At 41.4% G+C, this 12,901-nt stretch overlaps 1 protein-coding gene across 2 annotated transcripts in view; it reads right to left on the reverse strand.

Annotated features, from left to right (window-relative positions):
- Positions 1–5,080: 5,080 nt before the first annotated feature.
- The window catches only part of LOC107221417 (homeotic protein distal-less), a 57,059-nt gene continuing 49,238 nt past the window's right edge, over positions 5,081–12,901 (reverse strand). For both annotated transcript variants that reach the window (XM_015660402.2, XM_046736587.1), the window contains exons 3-5: positions 11,911–12,082; positions 10,556–10,868; positions 5,081–9,668 (exon numbers count right to left, since the gene is read on the reverse strand). In XM_015660402.2, the coding sequence (XP_015515888.2) occupies positions 9,650–9,668; positions 10,556–10,868; positions 11,911–12,082 (504 nt within the window). In that variant the 3' untranslated portion in view covers positions 5,081–9,649. The remainder of the gene's footprint in view (positions 9,669–10,555; positions 10,869–11,910; positions 12,083–12,901) is intronic.

Below are 12,901 nucleotides of genomic sequence, written 5' to 3' on the forward strand. Positions count from 1 at the left end.
AAGCGTTGTTCCCTTGCGTCTCGCTTCAGTCCATGAGCCAAAAACTTGGGGTGAAACTTGCGCCGCTCCAGGTGGGGCCCAATTTTTTTAGGTTTGCGATTAGGCACAAAGGGTGAAGGAGAACGCGTGTGTGCACAGAGCCCTGCCACGCCCCGATCAGGAGAACTCAGAATTCCGGGGTGCAGCCGGAGACACGTGGCCAGACGACACGTGGGGCCTTCCTCCGGGGAACGACCTCTTTCGAACACCTTTACCTAGTACAGTCGTCTCGTAAATTTCACCCCTAGATCGACGTATTCCTCTTTCCGCCACACCCTGCAGGCACTCGCTGCAGCTTTTTCCCTCGCCTTCGTATCGGTACGGACATTTTTTGCGACCTTTGCGACCTATTTTCCATCCCCGTTGAACTCTGACGAAGAGGTTTAATACTCTTATACCACGTCTGAACCACGCTACAATGTCCGTGGTGTCTTGAGAGTTCTGTGCTGATATGAAGGATCGAATCGGAGAAACTTGGAGCAAGTAAATACCGGTTAACCGATCATTCGGTTCAACCATGAGTGCTTTTTGTACTCCGTGACGTTCTTGAAGCATGTAGTTTCGAAGGTTTTCCCAGATACGATGATCCGATAGCGGGATAGTGGTTTGGGAAGAGTTCGTAGCAGAAAAGAAATAGACGACGATGGCTGTTGATGGTTGGGAGACGCGAAGATCGCGGAGTAGTTAATCCACGTAACAGCATTACACGGGATTATTGCCGTTGGTGGCTGGGTGTCCAGGGTCGCAGGAGGGTCGCGCCGAGGTCGCCGACAATGTGGCGCAAACGAGCCACCCTTTTTGGGGCGCTTCGTCCGCCACCCCGGCTATGCCCGACTACCCGACGACCGCCACGCCCTTAGCGTTACGTAGAATCGCAAATTGGCTCCCTCGCTGCAGCATTCGCCATCCCCGTCCACCCACGAACCCCTCATCCAGCACCCTCGCCCTAAACTTTCACCTTCAACCTTGGCCGTCTTCCATTCCCTCATGTATTATTCTACCTATATACCTGTGCGGCTAACGTCTATCGGTATCTAAATTTTTTCTTTTTTTTTTCCAATTTTCACCGGGATATCTCGATTTGCCGGGACAATCGTTTTTGCGTCAATGATCGCTCCCGAGATATCGACATCCGAATACCGGGTCACGAAGCGCTGACTGAAATTCCAAATATATTGAATATCTGTCGAGGTGCATGAACATGACAGATTGACTTGCCGAAATCCGAAAAATAAATATTTGAACTACGTGACAATGCGGAAAACAAGGAGTCAATTTACACTTACCTGTCGTTTAATGTCATTTTCCCGTACACGGGTACACCTCGACGTATAAGGATGGGAAAAGGAGTAAGGATAAAGAAATTCGTGAGTAAATTTTGTAATTGGATGAAAATGAGAGAAACACAAGATCGATGCTGACCGAATTAATCGTTCGAGCATATATACGCGAAGCCTCAAACTCGCCAGCCCGAGTTGAAACTGAATGATCATTTTTTATGAGAGGTGCAGGTGAAGACAGGTGGGCTGCGGCAGCAGGTATTTGAACGAGTGTTTTCTTCGTCGCTGAACAACTGTGTCGACCCGAGGGCTCGATGTTCCGTTTAGGAAAGGTACGGGGCGCTTTTGACCGCGAAATTCGCATGCACCTCAGGTACAGAGGGAAAATTGTGGTATAGACTGAAACGAGTGGCTACGACTTGTACAGTTTGACGTGAACCGAAACGTGCCATCGCGGTAATCGATCAACGGCTGCAGGCCGACCCTTTTATCAGTTGAATTCGCCAAACGGCAGAAATGCCAACGAGCGTCCTAACTTTGTTATAGTTTAAACAATTAGCATCTGACCCACATTGGATTTGTTGGACGTTTCGGCGACGGTCGATGTTAAACTGTCATTCGAGGCGAGTGCCTGATTTACAGAGGGTAAATGACTCTCGTTTATACGGGGTCTGGTCGGATGGATGGATGGGATTAGGGGGGCGAAACGGGTTAGAGAAGACAAGTGAAGGCGATATCGAATAAACAAATGAGTGGGAGGAGAAGGAAGTGCTCAATATAAAGTCTTCGTGAGTCGTTGCGAGGAAACATTTATTGCCATATGGCGTTGTGAGGGTCTGACTGGTAAGAAGAAGACGGAGAGAGTCCATTCGTCGAGTGTTGAAGACGAGGAGAGAGGAAGAGACGGATAGGGAGAGCACCTACTCGACGTACGCTTAGGTTAGTCAAGCCTGCGAGCCTCTCGTCGCAGTTTGTCACGAAAATCCCCCCATTATTTCGCGTGCTGACGAGAAATTTAACGAGTCCGATTCGCCAAGTTTCCAGTTCCAGCCAGTCGAGGGTTACGAGCTTGGAAAAAGTGCCCTCCAACTATCTCCGAGCAATTAACATCCATTGGAAAATGCCTCGCCTCTACTTTGCCTCGTCAATCCCGCGGTGAAATGATCGTACACTGCTTGATATCGGTTATATCACAAGTCGAATTCAACTACCAAAACCAGGTGGTCCGTCCCTCTAGCTTTTCACCGTCGTTCGTGCTATCGCGACGCATTCTTTTCCCGGTCCCTTCGCACGCAACGATCGAAATCTAAACGCGATCTGAGCCCGGGGGCTGGAAAACTCTTTCTCGAAACACGAAATCCACCCAATTCTACCGCATCCGAATTCATTGACGAGAATGCGACATGCAGCCGCACTCGGAGAGCAGACTCAATACCAGAAGGACGAGGATCAGGTTGCGTCTCGCGGTACGCAAGACCGCCACATTGTCTATATTCCCTTTATCCAGGAGAAGAGGTCATCTGGGGGAAGACGGAGTCTCTCCTACTTCCTCGGGTTTTCACCGAGCCGTTTGTGTGTTTCTATTGTGGCCGGTTATTCTCTTTCCCGCGTTTACTATACACGCCGCTCCTCCTCCTCCTCCTTCCTTTTCCCTATGCACGTTACAGAGGATTGTTTGAATTAGTAGCGTTTTCGAATACCTACGGTCTTCTTTGTGACGCCGGTTTGAGTTTGCGTCTCATCTTTTTTTCTCCGCAACAAAACAGTCGCTAGGTATAGTAATAATAATACGGCTATTCAAACACATTCTTCAAGGGCTTCCAAACTACATAAGGAGGGAAGAAGTAAACACAGCCGCTTTACACCACTGTTAATAAGACATTGGTGATAACGTATTTCTGGTTTAACCTCAACTAGCCAAATAAAAAATAATAAAGAGCAAACCGTCCGGGCACCGCTATTCGAGGACTTTAATACAAGTTGGAAATCACTTGAAATGCTTTAGAAACGGAACGTCTGAAGTCTGAACACAGGTTTCGGTAAAAACAGTTCACTTTTGGTAGAAAAATATTGCACCTCGTTGGAGCAACTTTGTGGAAAAAGAATTCTGTTGTACAAGTCTGAAGAAAAATGGTAATTCTTTTATTCAAGTAATACACTGTCGTCAGTCGCTGATGGTCGACTAGCTAAAGCGAGTTCGAGCGATCCTGGAGCTTCGTTCAATCACCGATTCCGCTGCCTTTGCTGCGAAATGGAGTGTCTCGAAAGATAATTGCAGTAATATGACTAATTGCAAATCTATGTTCCTTCGAGACGAGAATTCCGGACATTTTGTGCAACCTCGGATTCCTTCGACGGGCAACAAGCGAGTCACGGGAAAGGAGTGGTCAAAGTGATCAGGATCACGTCTCCGCGCGTGTCCTTTTGCCCATCCTTGCCTTTCCGCCGCTTGGTTCCTTGATTGAAACGAGACGTGCTGACGGAATACGCGGCTTCGCCGTAAAGGTAGGGCACGTTCCGGGGTTCAGAAACGCGGCAGCGGTGTGGTATTCACCGCTATTAGAAATAAAGAACAACAAACACCAGGAAACCAAGTCAGGAGTTGTCGACGTAATCTTTACGTAAGTGGGGAGGCTACGCGTTGTTGGTTTGCTGTTCAGCATGAACTCAAGACACAAATTGTAAATAGGCATACTCGCTCGACTTATATTTTACTCCGCTCGGCTCCCCGTCATTAAGATTATAATAACACACCTACCTGCAAATTTATATCTCCGTATCGTATTTCACGGTGACTAGCGAGTACATGTAGATTAACGTACTTGTGTCATTAATTGTCGTTCGTGTCACTCGTTACCGGATAAAGAATATGAAAAATTCTTCACTTCAATATTGGAACGTCTATCAAGCGCCTAGACCAAGACTCGGGCGGCAAATAGTCGAAAATACTGACAATTTCAACTGTGCTTTTGGAATTGGGTTGGGCTTCGAATGACGTACGACGTAACAGGATAAGGTTTAAATTGAATTAATTACTTATTATTTCATATTTTATACAATAGTAATCATAATTAAGGTATTTTAAATTTTATAATATTTATAATCTATTATTCGTACTAAAATCGTAATAGGTATACAGACGATTTTTATGTTTTCAATTATTATTATTATTTAATATTGTTATGATATTTTTTTTACACTCTTATCACAATATTATATTTTACACAGATCCATGTATCTTACAAACTAAAGGGTCCCGATGCAACATAACATATATATTTACATGTATATTAATTTTTTTTCCCTTGTTTTCTGCTGTTTTTCTCCCTCTCTTCGCTCTCCGACATATTTTCGCCGGCCAATAAACTTCTACAATTATATTATTATAATCGCGTTTGCACCGAGACTAGTAACACTAGTAAATTCTACGGACTCATAAATGTACGCGTTTTGCGAATTTCTTTTGTATGGTATTTATTTTCATCTTGTTCTGCAGCTTTTGGTTGCTTTTTGTATTATCGTATTCATTTATTTTGCTACTCAGTGTGCCTCTTTCTTTACATTCAGACAGAGCGACGTGTTTTCCGCGATTCGCCACATCCTTCATTCGTTATTTATTGTAACATGTTACATGAATTTCGAATAGGTACAATGGGTAAAAATAATTTCAATATCTTTAAAATTCGTCTTGTGCCATCGCGGTGCGACGTAATACATATTATAGGTAGGTACATGCGAGATCGTTTCTAGGTTTCGCAAGCTATGTTGTACACATCTTTTTGGCGATTTTAACTTAGTTTTCTTTTTTTTTTTTTTTCACTGTTTTCTCTTTAACCCAGCAATTTAGGAACTTATACAACGACTTCTATATATTCGACCAATAAACTAGGTGTATACATTTTAATTTTATTGCACCAAACCAAACACCTAATAAATGACGTCCATTTAATTCTCTCTTCCTATACATAAGACATATTTAATCATATGTATACTCTCTATGTATATCTATATTTATATCTATGATATATATATATATACATACACACATCATTTTTGTACATTATAGAAAAATTAGAACATTAGAATTCGCACGGTGTTCGGTAAATATGTATGGAATTCGGAGATGTGACAAATTTGTTTGTTTGAATTTTCTTTAGTTCAAAGAACGTCTGAAGTCGGCACGTACGATTCCCTAGCCCTTTTTTTGTACTGCGGAATAACTTTGTAACAAAGACGGAATTAACCAGTCCCAAAAACTTCACGCAAAATTGATTATTGTGCGACGTATTGTACGTACTGTAATTCTGTATACATAATGCGTGTTCGTGTACTTGTCAGCTTTCATTTAGACTCGTAAAAACAAATCGAACTTGTGTGCGGGCGTAACGCCTTCAACACATGTCACTCGACCCTTCGCGGAGCCCTCGAGTGGCTCAAATGTTGGTAATTCCAATTCATTCGATCGGGCGTTTCACCTAAACTGGAATCAACTACTTTACACTCTAATTTGGTGAGAAACTACGAAGATGACGACGACAGCAAAATGTGAACATGTGATAGAGGAAAAATTATCCAAAAGATGAAAAATTATGTTGAAAACAAATTCACCCGGGTATCCGAACATTTCCGCCATTCGGTTGTAACCGCTTTTTGCGATTTTGTTCCAACTCCCGTCATTCCCTGTTCTCTAGTTTTCCTTCTTTCGGTTCGCTTCGACGTGTCGCACACCGGCCTTTATAATCTGGCAGTTGCGCAACGCAAGATGGCCGCCAGGCAAAGCAGCTCGAAATGGCCGCCGTCGCGGTTGTAGCCGATTATACACGCAGCCGAGTTAAACAAAAACAAAACGGCGCGAAACACTCCCGCGTTCGCGCATCACAATCCCCGCTTGTTGTGCAATCACTGTTGTGTCGTGTCGCGTGAAAATGTTAGTGAGTGCGTACTTGTGCCGTCTACCGTGTGTGTTTTTTTCTTCTCTTTATCGACTTCACTTTTGACACCGACGCAAGGCTGTTCCCGCCTCGTTTTATGTCGGTCATCACGTGTAATAGAGGAAACGGATAGTTTTTTTTAGTAGGATTCTATTATTTTATTTTATTTTACTTTTTTCCTTCCGATTCTGCTTTCTTTTCAACTCTACCTGTAATAATGTGTATGGTAGGTGTCAGACAGATATGGTCAACGTGTGCCTTTACAAACGAATATTATTCAACTTTTTATGACTTTGGTTACTCATTTTTACAATCATACGATTATTATCCAACAGGAGGTATATTGTAGTACCGACTGGTTTTTGTACGAATCTCTGTACTAATGTACAATGACTTTATACACATGGCAATGACGAGTTCTCATTTAGACGTCGTTCAAATTTCGATTACGATTGAAACGGAGATTGAAAACACGTTTGTTGCAATGGAGATTTGGAATTAAGGAACTAATACAAACAAAAATTCAAACGATCGAAAGCTAAACACAATATAAATAAAACTGTCAAGCACATAATTTAAACAGCTCTTACGGTACTTTTGAAAAAATCATCAACCTCCGTAAATTTTCTGTAAACTTTTACACGGTCATTATGAACAAAACTGTTGCAAAGACTGCACAGATCGTCTTTCTATTTCATTTGTAAATCATTTTGAAATCCGGTAACGAGTTTTACCGACTGACTGACTATAGTGCTCTCTTCTTTTTGACCATTGACTATGAAAATTAGTGTCAGGCAATCAGGCCATGATTTTTCTGAAGCGTATATATACGAATAGTCGATGAATGAAACCTTGCTCATCAACTTTCGAATCAAAACCAGCCCTGATTACGAAAATAAATTACAATCTGTGTATCGTGATTGAACGGAGTGATAAACTGGTTGGCACGAGACATTACTTCTAGTTTCTATATTCAACCGTCAAAGGACTGCATGAAAAACTGAACTGGGTTGAAAACATCGAAAGAGCTTTCGCTATCTTTTTGCCAAGGTGAATATTTCGCCAGTGAAAATGTCGGATGTGCAACACTCGTAATCGTAATCGTTACACCCTGTAATCGTCGTATAACAACGCCATCGAATCCGTAATATCGTTTAAATGAAAGCGTACCGAGAATGTCACAGATCTTAGAGCGGAGGCTGAATCAGCGCGGTGCTCAGGGCTACCGTTTTTGCGGGCTTAATGAAACCTGACTTGATGCGTTTCTTAGTTGTAGGTAGTGTGTATGTAATATGTATAGGCATAAGGCAGGTAGACTGCAGTGCGTGCGTTTCAGCGTCGGGATGCGGGGTAACCAGCCAGCACCGCGATTATTATTATGGTTATGGTTATGGTTATGGTTATTCTGATTACGATTATAATTACGGTCCGGGGATATTCTCGTCTCCTTTTCGGAGGAGGGCAGCTTTGTTGCGTCATCCGAAAAGGAGACGGACGGCTGTCTTCTCTCGTTATAATTGCCTCGTTTCGCTCGCTAAAATCTCCTCGTGTATGCATAACCTCAACGGCGTATACTCGAAGACTCGCGGGGAAATAAAACGAGAAGAAATTGTAAAAAGAAGAAAAAAAAAAGACATACATATACATATATATGTGTATATATATGTATATATATATATATATATTAAATAACAACAATCGTGCAGCGATTTTCTCTCGAGATTATTCAACCGCGGCACGAAAACATTTTTATATTACAGGAAATACGGAAAACAAATGGAACTAAATTTTTCTGTTTGCGTGTCGTGCACCATGCAGCAAAGTTTCTAGGCAGCGATCAACCGCGACGCCATTTTCTTTCATAATTTAGCATGTAATACTGGTGAATTACTTGTGTCGCCGAGATATCGCACGTGCGTCGGATTTTAACTATCCCGAGTAAATTTTTTTACACATTTTCTTACAATTTTGTTCCACGCTATTTTCTTTCGATTCTATCGTTAAATTTTTCTCCCACCTTATTCGGGCTTTTCGGGCAAGAATAAAACAGAGGAAGAAGGAGAATAATAAACCCAAATTTTCTAACGATTATACCGTTTCTGAGTAAGCGTGCTATATTATGGAATCTCTGCAATGATGATAAATTTTTTGTGCTGTTGATTCACGCTTTGTTTTTTCACTTTATTATTGCAGGCATGCATCGAGATTCCTATTCGCGTATACGGAGCAAATCGATCTTTTTGAATAACGATTAAGGTATACTTCGATCGTTTCTAAAAGTTGGTCGTTTGTTCTTTTTCTCTCCTTTCCTCTAATGCTTATCTTTCTTTTTCGCAAAATTGAAATCAGGAATAATTTAAACCGTGTAACTGATTTGGTTTGCATGACGCGAGGAATGAATTATAGCTACTTACGTTACACGTACACGAATATCTATGATATTTTACAAGATTCTCGCAATGTACAAACTATCGAAGCTGCACTTCATGTTTTTTCGTTATTAGAAGACAAATTCATTTTTTACCACTGATATTAAATATCCTTTCTGCGATATAAAACCACGTTGATTCTTCTTGATTTCACTGGTTCGATCGTATTATATTGTTCGTTTTTGTTATAGGTTTCTTCTTTATTATCATTTTATTTAATTATTTATTTATTATTATTATTTTTCTTTTTTTTATTTCTTGAACTGGTTCGTGCAATTTTTTTGTTTTTTTAAGTTTATTCTGGGCACATCGACACAAACGGCACAATAAATAAAAAATATCACCGGTTTTCTTGAATGATTTAGGGTACATATTTGACGACGTTTACAAAATATCGTTCGATTATAACCCTCGTCGAGATTTCTTTCGAGTTCTTTCTTTACGTTATTACAGGAGTTCTTCACTTCTTTCCTTATTCCCCCCCGGGGGGAACTAAATTTATACGAAGAAAAGAAGAAAACCAAAGGGGGAAAAAAAAAAAAAGAAAATACAAATACCTTCCACTAAACACTAATTTCACCAAAAATTACACTTATATTTTTTACAATAGCAGTATCAATAATAATAATTATTATTATATACCGGTTATTATGAATTAACTCTTAGTTTCAACGTTTGCCGTGTAGCAGCGATTTCTTCGTTAGTTTCTCATCATTTGTTACATGTTCCTTTCGTATTTTTCTCTTACGTTTTTGATAATATACATAAAAGCATTCGTTACGTCACACGCACATAATATAGCACAGCACCACTTATAGAACGGCCGTATAACGATTCTTCAACCCTGTTCAGTGTCCTCAAAATTCATTTTCTCCATCGACGAAGAGCAGACGAGTTAGTTTCAGGCGTTTCAGATCTGCGGCAGCGCATTATCAATTCGAAGGTAGCTTGCGGCAGGTGGACCTTTTCGTTAAACCGCTGGCCAGACCCTGCAATCAAATAAGCAGAAAAAACATTGATATAAAAATTATAAAGCATTGAAAAAAAAAATACCAGTAGATTGGGTATCGTTGCATTAATGGGTTTATACATTGATGATATTACAAGATAATGCGGCACAAGTGACTATTCATTGTGATTACGTTTACACGTGACTGTACTGCATATTTTGATTGTCGCTGAATCAAAGATGTTTCTTTACTTTACCAATTACGTAAGATATTTCCCAGTTAAATAATGCTTTAACACATCGAGAGAAATTTTTAGTTCCGGTTACCGCTCAGTCCTTGACTATTTTCATTTTTTACCACAATATAAAAATATAGTTCTAGGTAGAAAATGAAAATTAGTTTTCTATCTGTTACCAGCAAGTCTAGTATCCGTTACTATTCTTTCTCATTACGATCACTGTTACTATATTTTCTTGCAACTGTCGCGAAAATTTAATGCTTGTGCAACGATAAATTGACGTTAAAGCTTTGTTTAACTGAAAAATTACGGTAAACCTCACAAAATGATTATACGTTGCGATTACCAAAAAAGGATCGACAATAGCGCAAAATGTTTACGCGTACCTCGTTTTTCGTAATCCCAACAATATTCAAACGGTTTCTTCAACGATACCTGTCCTACTGAATTTTTCTAGTTACTGTAACGGTTGAAATTTTTCTCAGTGTAACACGTGAATTCGATTTTGTTTATTAGAGCTAAAAAAAAAAAAAAACCAAATTTTCTACCAATACCGAGAAAAATAGTTAATTACCGCACAGTAATCGCAACTAGACGTCTCTCTCGGCACATAAATAAAATAGCATTCCGACTCAAGACGCAACGCGAAATGCAACGAAAAGTGAAACTTGGATTTTGCAAAACTCACGTCAGTAGTCCTGGATTCGGGTCCGCCTGGTACCAAGAATACTGCGGCATGTAGCCGGCGTGGTGGGGCGGCGGCGGCGGCGGGGGCGGATGGTGTCCTGGCGTGTGGGGGTGGTGGTGGGTGTGGGGCGGCCCGTGGGGGTGGGGGTGATGCTTCATCTCCCCGGGCCAGACGGGCGCCGGCGGGCTCTCGTTGTGCTGGGGCGACATTTCGCTACCAGGACTGGAACTTCCGGGGGTGTGCCCGCCCCCGCCGCCCCCCATTCCTCCGAGGTACCCCGTCGTCGGACTTCCGGACACGGAACTTCCTCCACCTGAAATATCGACGACCTTTAATGTTCGCTCAATACTCGCCCTTCTTCTTTGCAGGCTCGCGGTGGCTAAGCAGGGCTTGCCGAAATGTCGGATTAGCCCTGACGAGAAGTTTGGCTTCGAGTTTCTCGTAGAAAATTGTCGTTTCGATTCGAAAAGTCTGTAACTTGAGACCCTTCAAAGATAATCGGCGAATTTTTCGCTGCGGGCGAACAAAATAGAACAAAAAGACATTTTCCACGAAATCATGAATTTCAACTGAAATAGAACGAATATACAATAATTTACACAAAACCGTGACACAGAAAATCTACGTATAAATTTCGCGATTTAAAGAAATTTATTTGCAAATACAGATGGATATTGGATGAATAAGACCGAGTTTTAGTGATATTGAAGTGTGCGGAGATGTTCAATGTAAAAACGTAGAAATTTGTAAATTATGCGGTAATATCGCGAAATAAATATTGCGAAAGCTACTTCGAAAACACTTCAGCACGTCAGAGTCTACCGAACGAATTTACGAATTGACCGAGAGTTTCTTCGTATATTGTTTTTGCACAGTCTTAATTTACAGCTATTTGCAAAGGGAAATGTTGAGAAACTTTAGACAACGAAATTGTCGCCAACGAGGCTTTTGACATTTTTCAACCACGGACATGGCCGGGCTTTACGCTTCGTTTTAACGTACGGCTAAATAATCCTACGGACAATATTAGAGACGAAGAGTTATCGATGAAAATTCTTCAACGATCTATGGGATAAATATTTAGATCTGTATGTAAAAAATTGTAAAGGTGAATGAGTTCGAAAGAAAAACGAAGAAAAGAAAAATACCAGAAATATTTAAAAAATAGCAACCATCTTATTATTATTTGTACACCGAACCGTGTCCTCTTGTTGTTAAATAGACCTGAGAGTCGTTTTGAGATTCTTCTACATATTCTCGAGGTGTGTCAACAAGTGGCGATCGATAGGTAGCCGTGATACGCATCGAGTGGCCTCGTCTGCATCCGCAGGTATATAAAGTCCGTGCTTTCTTACCTCCTTGCATCAAACCTCCTGGCTGTCCCGGCTGGGGCGAAGGACCACCCGGGAGCGCAGTTCCTCCGGCGAGGAGGCTTCCATGCTGACCTCCGCCTCCGCCGCCTCCCTGCTGCGCTGCCTTCATCATCTTTTTATATTTACTCCGCCTGTTTTGGAACCAGATCTTCACCTGAAACAGAAAGAGGCGCGTGTTGAAGTTGGAAATATTTTTTTACGTATTTTTCTGCCCGATAGAAACAACCACATCGCACGGTTTTCACCGATCGACTGGGGTGGGGGTAAAAATATAGAAAGATCAAAAAATTGGAGGGCGACGTTATGGATATAAAGAAAAAAAAAACAAAAAAAACGCGAACGCGCGCGATCGAACGCATTGTTTATTGCCGCGATGAGAAGCGTTCTCTGCTCGCGATGAAAATCAACATTTGACAAGTTTCGTACGTTTATAGATCTTTAGAGCTTTCGATCAAGCTCTGTACCAACGCGATCCGTGCACGGAGAGCCGAAATACACGACTTGCAAGATTTCCAACATTGCCGAAATCGTCAGTTTGACGAAGAATTTTCGTTCTTCTCAAGACTAGATATATATGACATACGCTTGCACTGTATATATGTCATGTTAGGCTAAAAATAGTTCCGAGCACGGCTCCGAGAAGTTTACGTAGATGGCACAAGAGATCGTGACACGATCGCTCGCGGCTCGGTCAATAATAACGTATTAAATTTCCTAAACAATCCGTCGGCTGGGTGACACACGATGCGAACGAATGGACGGAAAGAATATCGGAGCCAGTGTTGCAAAAATCGCAAATTTAAGAAATAAACCGATGAACATCACTTGCATCGATTTTTCGATCTATAATAATGTTGCGACGTAAAAATTGGACCTAGTATGGCTTCGCTTTCTTGAACGATGCTGCCTTCCCTTTTAGGTTTATAAGAGCATAGTTGTTAAAATAGTCGTGATAATGAATAAGGAAGCATTA

Source organism: Neodiprion lecontei, chromosome 4 (assembly GCF_021901455.1).
Source record: "Neodiprion lecontei isolate iyNeoLeco1 chromosome 4, iyNeoLeco1.1, whole genome shotgun sequence".
Lineage (NCBI taxonomy): Eukaryota > Metazoa > Arthropoda > Insecta > Hymenoptera > Diprionidae > Neodiprion > Neodiprion lecontei.